At 37.6% G+C, this 19,753-nt stretch overlaps 1 protein-coding gene and 1 pseudogene across 4 annotated transcripts in view; both read right to left on the bottom strand.

The window, feature by feature from the left end:
- SPOCK3 (SPARC (osteonectin), cwcv and kazal like domains proteoglycan 3) overlaps window positions 1-19,753 on the bottom strand; it is a 542,360-nt gene that overhangs the window by 159,316 nt on the left and 363,291 nt on the right. For all 4 annotated transcript variants that reach the window (XM_004482191.4, XM_058310106.2, XM_058310073.2 and 1 more), the window contains exon 5: window positions 2,921-3,044. In XM_004482191.4, coding sequence (XP_004482248.1) covers window positions 2,921-3,044 — 124 coding nt within the window. The remainder of the gene's footprint in view (window positions 1-2,920; window positions 3,045-19,753) is intronic.
- Window positions 11,688-13,644, bottom strand: LOC139439046 (protein fem-1 homolog A-like; annotated as a pseudogene).

Here is a 19,753-nt window from a genome sequence, read left to right as displayed (position 1 = left end):
TTGGAATTTCATGAGTAGGATCATTATTCAAATGCCTACAAGCGCCCAAAAAAGGTTTTCAAACTTGCTGTGTCACAATTTGTCTAATTTAGTGACAACTTCTACTGAACCAAGAGCCAGAAGAAAAATCTTATGCCTGCTCTGGCCATCTTCTATTTTCATTCCTGATAAGTGGATGTTGGGTAAATAAAATTACTTTTTCAAGAAGGCACTTGCCTTTGTTTTTATTCTCTTGATCCAGACCTAAATAGCCTAGGGCAATATTTTCTCTTACAGAAAAAAAAGAAAAAGAGGAAACAAGGTGGGTACTTTAACTTGCATTTCAAATCCAATAAACTTTTTTTACAAAGCACAAGGAAGGACAGTTTAGTATAAGTTTTTGCTGGGCTAAAAATCCTACTTAGAATTCATTGTTTTGAACACCTCTCTGCCTTACTCCTGTAAAACAGATTAGGATTGGTGGTCAAAATTGGAAAAGCCACTCAATTAAATTAGAATCAATAGAAATAAGGATGGTGAATTGCAGTTACTAAAGACCCACATATATTTGAACCATGCTCTTTTTTCTGTGTTTCTATGTATATAAAAGCATTTACTGAAAGTGACATTTGATGCAAGTAAATATCAAAGTAAAAATTCAAATATGGATTACTAATTAGCAGACTAGATTTGTTGACAATAAAGCTGTATGATTTGTGAACTAGAACTTCATAGTGTGCTCTGGAAACATACTTGAATTAATCTGTATATGATACATGTGTTTAGTCTTTTGTGGGAGTATAAGTGTATTTCTTAAGCACTCAGTAACTCCAAAATCCTCAAACAAGAGCTCCTGTATCATCTCAGGCAGGCAGAAAGCATTTGTGATGGCAGCTTGGTGTTTTGTGAAACTAACAGGAATAGGAGGGAACATCCTACAGGGAAGCCCAAACAAGGAGTACTTTAAACACTCTCCAGGGACAATGACACCCTAGCACAACAAACTTGTCAGTTCCTCAGGCAGATGTATCTACAATGTTGAGAAAGACATGGCCTATATTTGCTGGATGCCTGTAAACATTCCAGTCTCACCACCAGCTCATCTTATTCAACAATCAGTGTTCACTAAGTAGAATTATGACTAAAATCAGTATCTTCCTTAGCTCTACTTACCAGTTTGATTATTCCAATCTATATCACTTTGTAATTTACTGAATCAGTATAATGGTCTATATAAAATTGTTATGGAAGCTTTGTTAATACGAGGTAGATTCACTCTTCCTTATGCTAAAAACATGAAATTTCTAAGCTTGCAAAACTGTGGTCCTGGACTATGGTCAATTCACAAAGTCCAAGGTTTTATTGAGAGGAGCCCTGACACTTTCTCTCCTCTCCTAACAACATGGCCACTTCTGTACATGTCTTTAAAACTGAAGCAAACAAGCACATGGTAGCTTTTTTATGATGAAATACTTGACATCCAGTAAGAACTACACAATTGTTTGTGGACCGAACTAGGACAGATGTCCATCACTATTGTAAGGTGGTGGGAATATGGAGAAGCAAGGGAAAAATACAATTAATGTGTTCTATGGACCATAGTTAACAGCAATACTGTAATATTCTTGCATCAATGCCAAAGATGTACTATGTTAATAATAGGTGGGTATGGGAAAAATATGCCAAATATTTGCTATGGACCATAGTTAGTGGTAATAGTCTGACAATATTTCTCATAATCTGTAACAAATGTTCCAAAACGGTATTGTGTGTTGGTGAAGAGTTGTATGGGAATTCTACACATGTGCATGATTGCTTTGTAAGTTCACAACTTCTGTAATAAAAGTATACTAAAATATATATATTTATATTTTATATATATACAGAGTTCTTAGTTGTAATAATAGAAATGTTTTGGTAATGGATGGTGGTGATGGTAAAACAACATTCTGAATGAAATTAACACCACTGAAATATATATCTGAATATGACTAAAGGGAAATGTTAGATTCTGAAAAAAAAAACCTTTCAGAACTCACTTTGAAATAAATAAAACCTGAAACCAGATATGAACTGAGGTGAGTATGCTTATAGCCTCCATGCATCCTGTTTAATGTGAATATTCAAAGCGTAGTTCCCTGAAACAATGTTAATATATTTAATTATAGAATAAGATCTCACTGGAGATGTTATGGGTCACATTATGTTTCAAAAATATTTTTTTTAATGTCTTAATTTGTAAATATAATTGGGCCTGACCTGAGTGTTTCAAATAAGACTGTGATCCTGCATTCTTTTTTGACAATAAACCAAAGAATGCTCATCACTGTTTGCTTTAGACACTACTGAATATTATCAAAGGTGTTAAAACCTCCTAAATATTGGTAATGTGGTGTACCATATAAGGAGGCAGCACTATATTGAGGAGAAAGCAGAAACAATGAATTTGAGATGAGTTCAAATCCTAGCTTCAGTGTCAACTAAACGTGTAAAACCCATAAATTAACTATACTTTATTGATCATTAGTTTTGTCATCTGTTAAAAGGGTTTTTGTGGAGCCTTAAATGTGATAATATAGAAAGATGAGGTGAGATAAAAACATGACAATGACAAATTGTAGCTGCTATTTTAGTTATAATAATAATATCAACGCTAATATCTAGAAGCATGCTAACATTTCTGATCTCTTGTATATTAGCAACAAAGGAAATGGTGGCTTTAACGAGTTTAGTGTATTCACAGCTTTAGCATTTCCATCTTAAAATTTCTGATACAGTAGAAATAGGAACATATTTGATCATACTTCAAAACAGAGAGATTATTCATATTACTTAAAATTAATGAATTATTTGGATGACCACATTGAAATATTAATAGTGTTAATCAATTAGCAGTAAATATTTATGACATTTCATACTAAATGACTACAGTTGTCTTTACCTGAGAGGAGTAGGTGTGACCATCTGACCCACAAACGGGGCTGGTATAGACTCTTGGGCACTGCTTGCATGTGGATGACATGGGGCCCCTCCATTGCTTATGGCCTACTCCTGCTTCTTTCATACTGTTACGAAAGAAAACAACCACACTTAGTATATTTATTTTAAAAATACATTTATCTAGCAGTGCAATGCCTTTTCTTCACTCTCACTGCAATTCTTAAAGAAAAATTAGAATCAGTAAAGTGTTCTCCTTTTCAATGTATTAGTCCATGTATTGCCCTTCATTATAATCTTTTGGTTCACATCTCAAGACTTTCCTATAATAAAACAAGAATATATCCATTTTATATATTCTACTTGTCACATATATAGTTTCATTTTGCATGTTTTTTTTTTTTTTAATGTGAATCTTCTTTTGAGAACCTCAGGAATAGAAACCACAGTGGTCTAGCAATAAAGAACTCACACATCTGACACCTCCTAAAAGACTCTCCCTCTTATCCCATTATGAACAGTATCAGAAAATAGACACCTAATTCACTGGGTGTGCTCAAACAACAAGATGCTTAGATTTAGAGAAAACAGCAGTAAACAACTACAATTTTACAATATCTACTGGTATTTAGAGAGCCAAACTGGTAGCTCTAGTGATAGCAAATTCACCATTTATTGTGTAGAAATGCCTCAAAATGTATCTATCAGGCTTTGAACTAAAATAACATGGGAAAACCCATTCTCTCCTGCTTCTTACACTCAACTTCAGCTGAATTGTTTCCTCACTTCAATTAAATTACTTTATTCCTCTGCTAAATGTATGAACAATTTACATAAAGAGGAGTAAAAGGATTAAAAACAAGTAGCAAACAACAGAAAAATTATACAAAAACGGTTAAATTTAGAAGTCCTCCAGTAAACCAGTGCTTAGTCTTTTCTCATTAAATTTTTATGAAAGAGATTTTGATATCTACGACAGGATGAGAAAAAATGTTTGACTAAAAACATTTGTTTCCTTTTGGATTTTTGGTATTTTCATGAATAAATGAAGAAAAAGTTGGCCCTAAGAGTTTTTTCTTGCTAAGGAAAACCTCATTAAGAGAAAAAAGTTCAAACTCAGGTATTTCATTTTTTTATGACATTTGAATGGGCATTAGGAAGGGCTTTATCAATTTCTCCTCTATGTCTCCATCTCTTATAAAAATATTTTTACTTAAGCCAAGCATAGATCTAAACATGTTCTCTTCATTTCATTGTTGAAAATTCTGCCAAAAGACCACACATTAGAACTCTGACTACGCTGTTAATTTAATAATAGATACAATGAGGAAAACATCACTACTGCTACTAGTGATTAAATCACAAGATTCTCATGAAAAATAAAAAAAATAACTAAAAACTTGCAACATTATTCCACAGTATGCCAAGATTTCTAAATTACAGAAATGCAGCAAAGAGAAATTTTCTAAAAATTCTATGTGAACTGTTCTTTTAATTTGTATAAACAAAACAGAGCACGAAATTATGCAAAATTATTTGCTTTTCCTGATACGTTAGGAAAAAATATTACCAAGCTCTGGCTTCTAATTAATAAAAGGTGATTTATTAGAATGAAATCAAGTTTTAGTAAAAATTATATATTCAATATATATATTAAATCATACTTCCTCTTTTTTCTTTCAGGCACTTTCATCTCATCTAATTTTAATTGTTAACTCAGTTGTTCCTCTAATATTCAGAAAGATACGCAGATGAATACAGATTAGTTGAATGACATGTCAAAGTCTCCGTATTAGTGGAAAAAAAAAGATGAGGAAAAAATGCTCAATTGTACTCATGTCTCATGAAACCAAACCCATATTCTTTTTTTTACTTTTAGAATTAATATAGCACCAAATTTATTTTTGCTACAAAAACATTACAATATTATTGTTAACTATAGTTCACAGATTACATTAGTTATATTTTCCCCATGGATCATCACACTCTTAACAACCTATAGTAGATGAACATTCCTGTATTTATATCATTAATCACAATCTTTCTCTACTTCCAAATCATTGTTATGCATTCCTAATATTATCCCCCAGCTGTCCTCAAACAAACATTCATCTCCATAGATTATTCATTTCAGCCACAATCACATCCATAAATTGTTTGTTACATTCATTACCATGTGTTACCATCAAGTTCAACCATTACCACTACTTACATTCTACATACATACATACATACATTCCTCCTTATCCTACATTCTGTCTCCCACCAACCTACATGTCATAGTCCAACTCCTTAAATCTGCTCATCGTATTGATTTCATGTCAGTGAGATCATACCATATTCTTTGTTTTGTGTCTGTTTATTTCATTCAACATAATATTCACAAGGTTCCTCCATGCTATCATGTGCTTCCCCAATCGGTTTCTTCTTGCAGCTGAGTAATATTCCATCTTATGAATGAACAACATCTTGTTTATCCATTCACCCCTTTTAACATATATAACTCTAACAAGCCTAACAAAATATAGCAATTAGAACATCGTTATATTAATACTTTTCTTTTATAAATATATTTTGAGTCATTAGTAGTTCTTTCACATTTAATTAAAAAAGTAAATATGAGTATAATTGAAATCTTAAATCTTTGAAGATTTACTAGAAATTCTAAAATTTGAAATGAGCTATTAGTGAAATTGAATTGTGCTTATAAAATAGGCACTGAAGGAAAAAAGGTTTAGTTGTCCTTATTCCTGTCAAAGTGAAGCTTGTGATTCTTAAAGGATAAAAAAAAAAAGATATTTTAAAAAATCTGATTTGATCCTAGTCAGAATTTGCAAAGTAAAATGAAATATTTACTTATTAAAAAAAGAATATTGGGTGATGAAATATTAGTCATAAATTATGTTTTAATAAATATTTCCATATAGTAATATATGCTGAACATTGAATAATAAACTTTTAAATATATTCAATAAATCCAAAATAAAGCACTAAACATTTTATTTTATTAAGATTGTCTTTATAGAACAGACTTTATATTGAACATAATCCCTATAAAGAGACTTTACATGCAACAGTCTAGAAAATTTAGGACTAAATTTTAAATCTGAAATTCTAAATTTCAAGGTGTAGTTTTAAATCAACCCAGACTGCTTGACACAATTCACAAATCAAAAATTAATCCTTTATTTCATTTTTCTATAAGAGGCAAATCTCTTTCAAGCCTAGAGAGCATGCAATGGAGTTTTGTAAGGATCTTATCTGTGAATAAAAAAAGTATTTGTACAAACGCATAATCAAGCAACAATATATTTATAAGCACTGATAAATAAAATGTTCCTTGCTTCAAAAAAGAAAACATCTTTAATTGAGGAAATAAGGTTTATGAAAACAAAACTAGCAAAAAAAAAAGCACAATTGATGGTCAATAAACTTTATCATTAACAAAATCTTTAAGGATTCTGATTAACTCTGCTTAAATCTAATGGTAGCACTTGGACAAGTCTTCACCAACAGAGTAGCCATAGGCAGTTGTGCAGATTGAACACAATGTAGACCACATTATGGTGCTCTGTAACATTGTGCAGTGCTCCCCCTGCCTACCTGTGTATAATATCTCAGTTCACCATAAGTGACTTTTGCATTGAGTCACTATTATCAAAGGTGATTCTGTGATTTGGAATTTGTTTGGTTTGGCTTCAGGAATGCTTCCCAAAATTAGTGTTCTTCATCATCGTGTCTATTGAAATATTGCTATCTTTTGTAGGAAAATTAGTGGAGGAGGAGATAAGTGATTCTAAGGCTTTTCTATATATTATATGTAATCTATAATACATATAAATGTATATATTACATATAAGTGCAGATAATCTCTTTTCATTTGATTTTAAATTATATTTTGTAAGTTCCATCTTAGAACAGCAGTATATTTCTAAAGTGATGGTCATCAGTTTACAGGACAAAATGAACAAAGTAATGTGCTTAGGAAATGGTGTAGTTGGCTCAGTCTATCAGAATGGTTGTCTGGCAAGCATGGTAGGAGGAATGACAAGTGAAAAACTGGATTTGGCAAGGGCCTTGCTAAACATATTATTTTCAATACCTGCGTGCAAAAGGAACTTTAACATTTGAAAGTAAGTTTAAATTTTTAATTTTCCAAAGGCCATTTGCAATAAATAACAATTAATATCAAATAGAGTAATATAATTTGCACCCATAATGAGGAACAATCCTGAAACTGGCTGTAAAACTCTGAATTTATTTAAAATTACTCTGCCATGAGCAAGTCTGCTGTAATGTATGTATACCTTTAAGGAAACTATTTCTAAATTCTGAAAATTTGGTTAAAAATACTTTACTCTCTAATATTATCCTATATATGACCATATTCTTTCCCATAAAAAGCAAATGAAATATATTTTTAAGCCCAGTGAAATGAAGCAAATAAATGATAATACACAAAGTCAAGTTTTTTTGTCAGAATCTGCCTTTTAAATACTTTACCAGTCAAGGCGATATTAGTTTCATACCATTAAACTTGGTATTATATTTCTAATGGATGGAAAATTTAAGTAACAACAAGAATATGTAACTATTGCTAGTGTTATGTTGCATGACTTATTTTGAGGCAATTAAGTCATATTATCTTTTCATTACTTGAACTATATCTTCTTGTATTTCTGTTGCTTCCACTCTAGTCTCCAGAGTCAGTCTCATGAGAAAGCTCAGCAGTCTCTTACTTTTTTCTAACGATGATGTTAAATACTGCTAAACCTGTTGCTTAATTATGGTTACTTGGTTTTCTGTTTAGTTAATTATAGAGTACATTTTAACAATATAATTTTAACAAAACTTCCATGTTTTAGCAATTTACACTGATTTTGGAAAGAGGATAAAAGATGTTACCAAAATGGCTACCAGGAAAAGCTCATTCCAGTTTTATTGAAGTTTTGCATACGATCTGTCATTAATTAGTCTTTGAAGGTCAGTTATCTCCCTGGGTTTTAATTCTCTCATTTATACAATGATATGTTTTTGTCTATAGATAATTTCATCTTGAGCAACCCATGGATCTTTAATTTTAACTACCTTTATCAAGGTAGTAAAAAAGAATCAGAATAATTTACAGTGCATTGTGGACACATTATGATTTTAGAATTTGAGTTAACCCTACTAAGTGAAACAAGTATATTAATATGGGGAAGAGGATGAGGTTGAGTGGGTCCAGATACTGCTGGGAAATGTTGAAATTGAAATCTTCACTATCTGAAAGTAGCATATGAAAGACTTGGAGGGAGGCCTTCATGGGATAACTAATGAAATAGAGGTTCTGTTTATCAAAGCATGATTTCCATGATAGAATACATAAGAATCAAATCATACTTGTATTACAATGCCAATAAATAATATTTATAATAATTAAAAATGTATAATATGTAACTGTAAATGAATGCATATTTCTATATAAAATATGCAAACAGCATAAAATGTCAATTGATTTATAGTGTATTTTAGGAGGGAACAGTTTGTGTGTAAGTTTTAATTTTTCAGGTGTAGTTTCTGTGCTTATTTTGAATGCACCAATACTAACTTAATTTGCAATGCCTTTTCTTCAACATAAGAATTTGGTTGTAATTTAATTTTAAAATTCTGGCATTCAAATGAAGGGTGATATTCTGCAGCCATCTCAACCGATGGTAACATTATGTATGTTTTGTCTACCCAATATATTCATTTTCCTTTAGGCAGTCAATTTTTAAGTTCTGCCAGAACTGTGAAGGAATTCTTCCTAAAGACACAACAGCCAAGTCAAGATTTCCACCCTACTGACCATAACTCTTCAGGAAACAAGGCTACTTTTTGCTGTGGGCCTTAGGAAAAGACAGAAGGTATTAGCAGGGTGCAGCAAATTATCTTTTAGGGAGACAAAATTATATGAAAATTGGAAAGCCCTGTATGAAACTTAATAAAAGTGGCTACTATTTGCTTCTTTTGATTACTGAATTCTGCATGGGAGTAATTTGGGCACTGAAACACAAAAACATAAATAAATTTTTAAGTAAAATGCATATTTTAAAAATACAAACTCCCTTATTTGTAGTTGAAAACATGGTTAAAATGTGGCTATCAAACAAAAATATTATATAACGTGGCATAGCTATTCTGCAATATGGTCAGAAAACTTTCTTGTTTTATATATTTTAGGAGAGGCTACACAAGAAACCCACTTCTAGACACATTTCAAAATATAGTGGTGGGAATAATTAATAAAATGTATTTTTCAGAAGTACTCATAACAAAACTTGAATACATTTTAAAAACTGGTTGCAATTAAAAATTTTCCTCATGAAGTATTTTTACCAACTACTGCTATAATGCATTGTTACCAAGAAACTGAAGCAATTAGTGATTTAGAGCGTTTATGAGTAATAAAATTGAACATTAGAATTTAGAGGTTTAAAAAGTATAGAATTTACAATGTGAAACACTTTCTTTGAACAGATCTTAAGTTTGCACAGTTATTTCATTAGTTTGGAAAAATACAATTGAAACTAGATTTATTTCAAGGATCTGTGTTTGGAACAAAGAATTTACAACCAAATCATTTAGTGAAGCTGATGTTTTATAAAAGACTGTTTCATTGAATTTATTCTGAAGTTACATTATTATTGAGAGATTTTGAATCATGGACGAGTTATAATAATATTTGAATAATGTATTCTGTAAAATAAATGATTTCCATTAAATGGTGTGCATACTTATAATTGTAGAGGGCATCAATAAACAATTTTAAAATTTCAAAAATAGATATTACAAATAATGGTACTGCATATTTAGACTCTTCTCTCCAATCTCATCTTTGATTGGTAGAATAAAACTGCTATGAAGAATTAAAATGTAGATGATATCAAATTCACATTGTAGTGATCTAGGTTCTTACGGTTTCCACATATTTAAGTCTTAATATTGTTTTAATTATTAACATCTTCATTTAAACTGCAAAGACACTTGATGGTACAAGATACAAAGAACTGTTAGATGTGTTATGGACTAGAAATGTCCCTAAATCTACTTCCAGGAAAATATAAGTCAACAAGATGAGAATTGATAATCTGACCTAATAAACCATTTTCTTAGTAATAGCTGTTTTTTTTAAAAAACATTTCCTTTTTAATGATTAAAATATCAGTGCTGAGACCCAGAACTTAAACTGCCTCATTTCTTCATTCCATGCTTTGGAAGGGCCTTAGTAACTGCATTTCCCACCTTGACAGAAGGTAAGATTTGTCTTGTAAAGAAACCATTTCCTAACTAACCACTGTAAAGCCAAACAACAAGACCTAGTTTCCTTAAAGCGGCAAACGTCAGTCACCTGCTTAGCTCCTGCCACCTGGTCTGGGTCCAAAGCTACAAGAGGAGGCTGCAGAGGGCTGTGGTGTGGTGTTGGAATTCTGCTCTCCAAAACTTACCCTTCCTTCCTGCTACATACTCATCAGACTGGTCAGGCATCTTTTGCCTGCTATGGCCTATATGGGATCGCCCCCAAGAAAAATCTCCCTGTGCCCGATTCTCTGGCAGCAGAATTTTATCCTGAGTCATGAATAACCATGACTTTTGTACAAACCTTAACAGACAACTTCTCCCTGTCTTATCTAGTTGCCTCATTGACTTAATAGTGCTCTGGGGCTTTTCTCAGGAAAATCTGGATTGAGGTTCTCCCAACAGCTGAACAAGTGTCTCAAGCCACTTGTGGAGGACACAGATCACAACTTTGCATGTGGACCTGTGAAGCTGAAGTGGCCTGAAATTTTAACTCAGAACCGAGGAAAAAACAAACCCAAACCATGGTATTTCTTGCTGTCGGAAAATGTTTGTCGAACTAGCTCCTTTGGCCCTTGACCTGATTTTTATTAGGAAAAAAAGAGGTCTCTAACAAGAAGGGGAATTTGGGAAGCCCAAGCAAAACGCCAAAGAGTGAAGGTTTTTTTGTTTTCAAACAGAAAAAACCATACAGTCACCCAAGTTCCACCTCAAGCATGACATGCACGACCTACAAGCAACATTCTTACCAACCAGTGGCAAAATCCCAGACTCCTGTGCATTCTTGTAACCTGCCATCTTGCTAAGTAAACAAGACACCAAACCAACAGCAGGCTATCGAAGTAGCAGGCAGGCTGCCCTGCTCAGAGCCCACACAACCTGCTGCGAGGCTATGGCTCCATTGCCCACTGTGGGAGGAGGGTGTGATGGTGCTGGAAGAAAAGAAAAGTGCTCTTGCTTCTAGAGATTCATACTTCCAACCTTGGGGACTCACAGTCCTACCACGCAAGATTTATCCAGCCATGTGTAGGGCGAAGAAAGATGGACCCAATTCTCAACTTCCTCCTGTATTTCCAGAGGGGAAAGAAGGCAATGGCTTCCATCACTCTGCCTCTAGGGAAGAAGGCAAAGACCTTGGAAACTTAGGCAGTGGCAGTGTGGAGGGGCTTGTGTCTTTCCCCAGTTGAGGAAAGATGGATGGGCTCTTAGAAAACGTTTTCCCAGGACACAATCCCAAGGCTTTTACTATCAACAGGCTACAACTCCTTTCCTCTCTCTGAAGAGGTGAAAGGGGTAGGAAGGCAGGAGAGCCCCTCTCCTGTTGAGTGCCCCCAGAAGCACTCACCAAGAGAAGGCAAGAACGGGTGTCTGCTATGCACCCTCCCACTCGCCCCGCCCCTCAGAAGGAGAAGGGAAAAGCTGAGGGTGTGACTGCAGTTGGATGACCGCCTCTAGCTCTTGTAGGTTATCTTATTCTTGTTCAGTGCTGGAGTGGCAAAACACTGGAGCGTCACATATTCCAAGGGCTACACCATGCTTTTGGCCAGGAGCTTCTCGTTCAGCAGCTCATAGGCCATTTTCTTGAAGGCATGGGTGTTGTCTGTGTGCACATGGCATCTTTAAGGGCATTCACGATTGCTGAGAAGTTGTTCTGGGCTGCTAAGTGCAGAGTTCCTGCTGCGAGGGTCAGCCCGCAGACACGCAGCATTTTGACCAGGTGGAGGGAGGGGAATCTGCCCACTGAGTAGTGGCCCAAGATTAGGTGTGCTTGAAAAGTGCTTGTCCACGACCATGTGCTTAGGGGTGAAACCACTCTTGCCACAGGGGACACACTTTAGCAGCCTGCGAATGGTCTGGTGCTTTAGATGCTCCTGACTGGGGTGCATTCCACTTTCTGCCATAGGCAGAGCAAGGGGAGAATGATGGCCTAGGCCTTGGTGAACTGGACAAGGTACCGAGCTCCTTGGGGAGCTGTAGGGCCTACTCCACCTCCAGAAACCCCTTGCTGAGCACCCCTTTGAGATCCGTGAAGCCAAAGTAGGTGCCCAGACTGCCCTTCACCACCCGGTCCTGCAGCGCATAAGACAAGAGTTCAGCAAAGGAGAGGAAACTGCTGGTGGCCATGAGACTCAAAGGCTCCAGGCTGTTCTTTTGCATGTCCAGGGCTTCCAAGGGGCTGCAAAGCTCGAAATTTCCCAAGTTGCGTACAAGGCGTCTGGGTAATGGATATACTATTAATAGGAAGTGTCTGGGTGAGAGGGGCCCAGGAATGCCTTCGCATATCCTTTGTGTCGGTGATAAGCGCCTGCAGTTCCTCGGGTGGGGTTCACAGCCCTACAACAGTCATAGGCAGGACCAGCTGCTGAGGCTCTGGCTTGGGCAGACACTGGCCCCTGTTGGGACAGCTCCATTGCCTGCCGTCAGTGTTTGAGCGCCCCCATTGCCTGGTTATTCTAATCCATTGATGTGACAGCCAGCAATTCCAAGGTGTCCAGTGCAGCTTTCCTGCTTGTGGGACAGCAGCTTTTGTAAGATTCGCGTTGGTTCCTCCGGGGAGTAGCGGGTGCAACCGTTCTCCAGGAGCCGCGCGCATCCATGGCTGGCAGAAGCCTTCCCCGTAGACCTGGCCTTGCCTCTTCCCCAGGGAATGAGATACCGGATGAGATACTCCAGGACACTGGTGTGGCTCGTGACACTGGCTGCCAGGAGTGGGGTCCTGCCGTAGCCATCGCACTCCACGCCGGCCTTGCAGCCAAGCAGGAACTGCGGGTTCTCCAGGGCGCCGGAACCGGCGCAGTCGTGCCGGGCCGTGCTGTCCTTGGCGCGGCGCCGGGGGTTCACCTGGGCACGCTGTCCCCGCCCGTAGCAAACGATCTCGCGGTGGCCCTTGCAGCAGGAGCTCACGTGTCCCCGAGATGGTTGGCGACCTCCAGGTGGATCTGCTGCTCGCCGACCAGGTAGCGCGCCACTTCCGCGGACTCCTCGAAGCAGGCGGCGCGCGTGGAGTCCAGGTGGTGCGCGTGGCGGTTCCCTGAGGCCCTGCACCACGGCCTGGCGGCGGTGGTGGAGGCGGCCTTCGGCTGGGTGCGCCCTCCGTCTCCCCATCCAAGAGCACCGGACCCCCGGCCTCCAGGCCCGCGCCGCAGAGACCACCAGGTACCCCACACGCGCTGGTGGCCCCGCTGGCACCTCGCGCGTCACTTCTAAACGGCTCTGGCCGCTCAGCAGCTTCGGGAGCAGCTGCAGCCTGCCTTCGTGGGCAGAGTTAGACGCGGGGTTTGAAGGTCCGTGGTCCCGGCTTCTGCCAGGCCCTGGGCGGGCTACGCGGGACCCGGAGACCGCGGACGGCAAGCGGCAACCTTCGCTATCTGCCCGGCTGCCAGCTTCGCTGTGCGTGTTTTTATTCATGGGAAGAAGTGTTAGACACTTGATTTTTCTCTCTGAAGGTAATAAAATAGTTACATAAACAATATTTTAGTAACTGAGTCAAGTATTTATACAAATTCAAGGTTAGATTTCCATGTGTATTCTAGTTTATGATGTGTCCCTTTTCATTTTACCATTTATGCAATTTCTGCTATAATGTTCATACAAAGTTATCAAAGTTATGGAAAACCACATTCACATGTTTCACAAATTTCTAAATCAGTTTTACTTAAGAGGTCAAATGACAATACCCCTAACTCAAATTTTTACTTAAAAAAATATTTTCCACCATCCCCACCAAGAGTTGTATAGCGAATATATCTGGCGAATTCAACCTTAAATTTACATACAGTGAAACAAATAATTCAGTATCACATATAGGATTCTGATTTAAGGCATCGATGCAAAGATTAATTTAAGTAATGAATTGCCATGGTTTAATTTATATTGACAGATATACTTTGATTCCAGATATGAGCATATGACAGTGGTTGCTAAGCTTAACTTATATATTTAAAATAAGAATGAGGAAATACCTCAGTTTTTCACTTATTAATATTTATATTTAAAGCAGGCTTTCATCCTTTAATAGGTTATTATTTTAACCTTAGTTCTATAGGATTAGCACTGAGCAAAGTATGAACCAAGATCTAAATTCACAAAAATATGTGATTCTCAAAGATCAAGGAGATTCTATATTTGGCACCATGTATTCACATTCTTAAAATAACAGTGACAGATATGCAACTAAAAAAGGAAAAAGATATTCTACCTAAAAGAAAATGACTAATAATTCAACATTTACCAAGGGACAGGGAATCTCTTGTTTGACCATTCAAAATATATTTTATATATCAAAATATGTTTTGATTATTAAAACTTATTTTCATTTGTGTATGTTTTGTTAAACAGAAGGAAACATTTTTAACTATATTCAACAAATAGACCTGACAGTTTTGCAGGAGCATTTAACAATTAATTATTCACTTTATATTAAAAAAGTCACTAAAGGTCATCCAGAGTTCAGCAGGGGAAAACTTGGAGCTTTTTTCCTACAAGCTTATTTCCATTAAAGTCAATATTATTGGCTGTTTCTTTGCTTACTGCTGCATTGGAAAAGGAAAGTTAAAGAAATAAGAAAGAAGCCCACCATGTTTTTCTTGAGTCTGATTTATGGACTGAGAAAAATGAGTAAGGGTACAAAAGATTCACTATGCCTCCACTCCTACAGTAAAATTTAAAAGAAAGTCTTTAATTCTTAACTCCATAGTATTTTCTGACAAGTATTTTTTTTTTATTTTATTTTCTGAAGGAGTGTACTTGTAAGCAAGCATGTGATGTGTTAACTCTCCATGGTGTCAAAAATAATAGAATTAGGTTTTCTTTTTAAGATTTATTTAATTATTTATTTATTTATTTCCCCTTCCACGCCCCGGTTGTCTGTTCTCTGTGTCTATTTGCTACGTCGTATTCTTTGTCTGCTTCTGTTGTTTTCAGTAGCTCGGGAATCTGTGTTTCTTTTTGTTGCATCATCTTGTTGTGTCAGCTCTCTGTGTGTGCAGTACCATTCCTGGGCAGGCTGCACTTTCCTTCGCGCTAGGCGGCTCTCCTTATGGGGCGCACTCCTTGCGCGGGGCTCCCCTACGCGGGGGACACCCCTGTGTGGCAGGGCACTCCTTGTGTGCATCAGCACTGCACATGGGCCAGCTCCACACGGGTCAAGGAGGCCCAGGGTTTGAACCGTGGACCTCCCATGTGGTAGACGGATGCCCGAACCAATGGGCCAAGTCCGCCTTCCCAATTAGGTTTTCCAGATAAGAAATGTTCTCTAATAAAAGTTATCTCAATAACCTGCACCACCACATATAAAAGATTATCGGAAAAGCCTTTCAAAATAGTGTCTTAGTTTCCCAGCCACAAATACCACACACTAGTTTGACTTAACAACAGGAAATTATGGTCTCAATTCTGATGCCATTTCTTCTAGAAAGTATTTATGACTTCCTGAGCACACTTCCACCACCAGTTTGTCTCTACACATGCTCCCTTGGTAATCATTTAATATTGCTTGCCATTTCTCTTACAACTACCACCCATATGGCTACCTTTTCCATTTCAACCAGCCCATACTCCTGCTCTTCTGAGTGTCTGCCTTACCCCTGTGACATCTGCTGAACCATTAGGAGACATGTCTCTGTCCTAAAATCACTCCTTCCTTCTCTCTACTATTTCTCCTAACTCTCAAATTTGGTAGATAGTGGCGCAATTTAGAGCAAAGACTTACTTCCTGTGGACTAAAAATACTTCTAACCTCCATGGAGTCCTTTACTCACAAGTAAGCAGAAATCAGCTGGGTGGTAACATAGGTCATTTTAATCACAGCGCGGAGTGGTATAGAAACGGGACTCGGCTACAGCAATCTCTGGAGTCACCATAGCAGATATTCTGCCCAAGGTGCAAGTTGCATAATCACATCCCTGAGTTTTCTTTGGCTCGCTCATGCTTCTAGAAATAGATTTTTGGAGTTTGGGGAAAATGTTAGTTTCCTGTATTTTCTGTAGTATATTACTACACACTTGGTGGCTTAACACAACAGACTTTTTTGTTTTCTCTCTATCTCTCAGAGTTCTAAAGGCCAGAAATACAAAATCAGACCCACAGGGCTGAAATCAAGGTGCCTGCAGGACTGTACTCCTTCTGGGGGCTCTAGACAGAATCTGCTCCTTTCCTCTTCCAATTGTAGGCAGCCTCTTGTTTGTGGCCACATTGCTCTGCTCCATCTTCAATCACTTTCTCCTCTGTGTGTCTGTGGCAAACTCCCACTGCCTCTCTCTTATAAAGATGCATGTGGCTGCATTGAGGATTTACCAGGATGAGCTCTTCCTCTCAATATCCTTAACGAAATCACATCTTTTGCCATATAAGGTAATATTCACAAATTCTGGAGATTAGGATGTGGACATATCTTGGGACCATGATTTAGCCCACTAAGTGCAGGATATTTGGAAAACAGAGTTTTCATCTTTATTACTACAAAGAGCTTCAGGAATGAAGTCCTTGGTTTGGAGGGGTGTTCATTGAGACCTGGTACAAAGTAACTACTCAGTAAATATTGTGGAATGATTAAGAGAAAGGAAGAAAGGAAAAGGAAGGAAGGAGGGAGGGAGGGAGGAAGGAAGGAAGGAAGGAAGGAAGGAAGGAAGGAAGGAAGACCAGAATTTTCGTGCATTCTAGCTGTCACATAATGTATTTAGCAAAGTATCACAAGAAAAAGATGAGCTATGACAAGCCTTGGCTGGTTTATGAGCAAAAAATAAACTTACGTAAACAATTTACAAATTTAAAACCAATTGATCTTGACTCCAAAGAATGAAAGATGAAGCCACACCCACATGAGCAAGGTTTATTGTTTCAAGGTACCTGCCATTAATTTGAGAATATACAATATAATAAAGAAGAAAGAATACAATAAAGACAATAAATGCAAAGCAGGACAATACAATACAATAAAGATTACAATAAGAAAGAAAGGATAAGCCTGAGAATTATGCCCTGGAAAAAGAAATGGGCTTGAGAACATGACATTGACAGGATGAAACAGACTACAGGTCACTACATTTTTTAGGAAATTGGACTGCAATACAATTTAGAATCTGGATTAAGCCTTTCAATCCTTCAAACGATCCTTGGTCCCCAAAACTAGTGTTAGTGTGAAAGGAATGAAATCTACAAGAAAGGCATACTCTGCAATTCCTACATTGGGTTTGGTCATGGAAGGTATTGAGCAAAGGCGCTCCCACCAGAATCAGAAACCTTAGAAAACAGTGTATGAAGCGCATCTTGATAAAGAACAAAATCAGTGTCTAGTTAAGGAATTACCTGTATAGTTTTGGCAAGGGATTTTCACAATGCCTGCGCAGCAGGATTTCCTCACCGCTATTTATCAGTTGCCACTATTTTGCCAGTTTCCATTTCTGAATGGACACTTCACATATGGCTATCCTGACAGCTCATATATATATCACCTAAGGATGCTAAATTTTATATAGAAATTTAAATTGTCTACTTTGGAAAGAAGGTGGCTATATTATGTATATGCAAATAAATGCTTTCGTGGCTCTCCATAGCAGTATATTTAGCTTTTCTCCAAGATTCCCAGATCCACTTTCACAGTATGAAATTGTTACTGGTAAGTGACTGCCCATGCACAAATGAAATTTCCTGGTATCCCTATTTCCAATTACATTTAGGACTGGCCATGCTATTATTATTTTTTGTCAGTGGAATGTAACAACAGTGAAGTGTGTTACGTTGAGGTCAAGGCATTTAAGATACAGGGATGACTTTTCCATGGTCTTTTCATTACCACTGGCAAGATGTGGGTATTCTAAGGCTTAGTGAGAGAGGTTGGGAAATTTTCTATAAAGGCAAAATAGTAAATATTTTAGACTTAGAAACAAAGGTCTCTTTTGTAAGTATTCACCACTAACATGTCACGAAACAGCCAAAGAAAATATGTAAACAAATGACCATGGCTGTGTTCCAAAATTTTTCATTTATGGACACTGAAATAAATTTTCACAGGACAAAAAAATTACTACAATAATGAAGGATGTTAATGTGGGTAAATGTGGCAGTGTGGGGAGTGGGGCATATGGGAATCCCCTACAAATTTTATGTAACTTTTATGTAATCTAAATATCTTTTAAAAACATTATTCTTCTTTTGAAATATTTTCAAGCATTCTTACCTCGCAAACTATGAAAACAGGTTGTGGGTGGGATTTCAAACTCATGCCTAGCTTATCCACTCTGAGCTAGGAGATAGTGAACCTACAGTTTAGAAATAGACTTAACCCCTAAACAAGACAAGGAAGAAATACATTGCTCAACCCTGCCCCCCACAAGGAACACCCATCTTGGTTTAATATGTGTATAAGAAATTAATTTTTATTGTGTCACATCTTTGAAAATGAGTATATCTATTGTAACAGGTATCATTAACATAAATAACACAGATATTAAGAGCAATCTTGGTATATTGATATCTAAAATATATTGCATTTTAATAGGGAGTCAAAAATTAAAGTGTAAGAAGGAGGGCAAGATGGCAGCTGAGTAAGGGACTCCAAGAACCAACTCATCCTACAGGGCAGTTAGTAATCATCCAGAGCTATCTAAAGCACTTGTTTGAGTAGTCCAGGAGACCAGAGGAGCATCCTGCAACATCCTTGAAAGAATGGAAAGAGGAGACTGCCCATCTGCAATGAAATGTCATGAGTAGAGTACTCCTTGCCACAGCAGCCAGTGGGCATCTTTCATTGGCACCTTGGGAGCTAGTTCATGGCTGGAGTCACCTTGGGAGCTAGTCACCTTGGGAGCTAGTTCATGGCTGGAGATGGAAGCTCCATTTTCCCCAAAACAGGGAAGGAAGAGACAGCTGGCCACTGACTTCAGCTACTGATTGGTAAATTCAGCTGGATGAAGTACAGTCCTAACAACAGCTAAAGTTTGAAGCTGTCCAAGCCAGAAAGAGGCAAGTAGCTGACATTTTAACTCTACCCCTGATATGAAGGGAATCAGGGATGACTGAAAATCACAGTGAAGGTAGGGACTGGCTTCTTTCCACCCAGATTGGAATGCAGCTCTAGCCTCAGCTCCAGCCCCACATCTGGCAGGAAGGAGGCTGGCAGGTCCTGCACCAGCCTCTTGGAATAACTGCAGGCACTTTCAGTCAGCACAGACTGAATAGTCAGACACCTGAGGATTCATCCCCACTCCCAGTAGGATAGAAGGGGAGATGTGTTTCATCAGCCTTTCTGGGCAACTATAGATTCTTTAGGCCTGCATGAACTGGTTTGTTGAGTGGCTTCAATTCCACCCCCACCATTCCCCACATAGAATAGGAGGGGCTAGTGTTTCCTCAGCCTATCTGGGCAACTGCAGGTGCTTTTGGTCTGCATGAACTTGACTGTTGGCTGTCTGTGGTTTCATCCCCATCCCCAATAGGACAAGAGGGAGGTGGTGATTCCCCAGCCTCTCTGGGTAACTACAGGTGCTTTCAGTCCAACACACTGAAAAGATGGACATCT

The sequence above is a fragment of the Dasypus novemcinctus genome, chromosome 1 (genome assembly GCF_030445035.2).
Source record: "Dasypus novemcinctus isolate mDasNov1 chromosome 1, mDasNov1.1.hap2, whole genome shotgun sequence".
Taxonomy (NCBI): Eukaryota; Metazoa; Chordata; class Mammalia; order Cingulata; family Dasypodidae; genus Dasypus; species Dasypus novemcinctus.
Note: the sequence above shows the minus strand (reverse complement) of the source record. Positions and strands in the feature narration are given on the sequence as shown.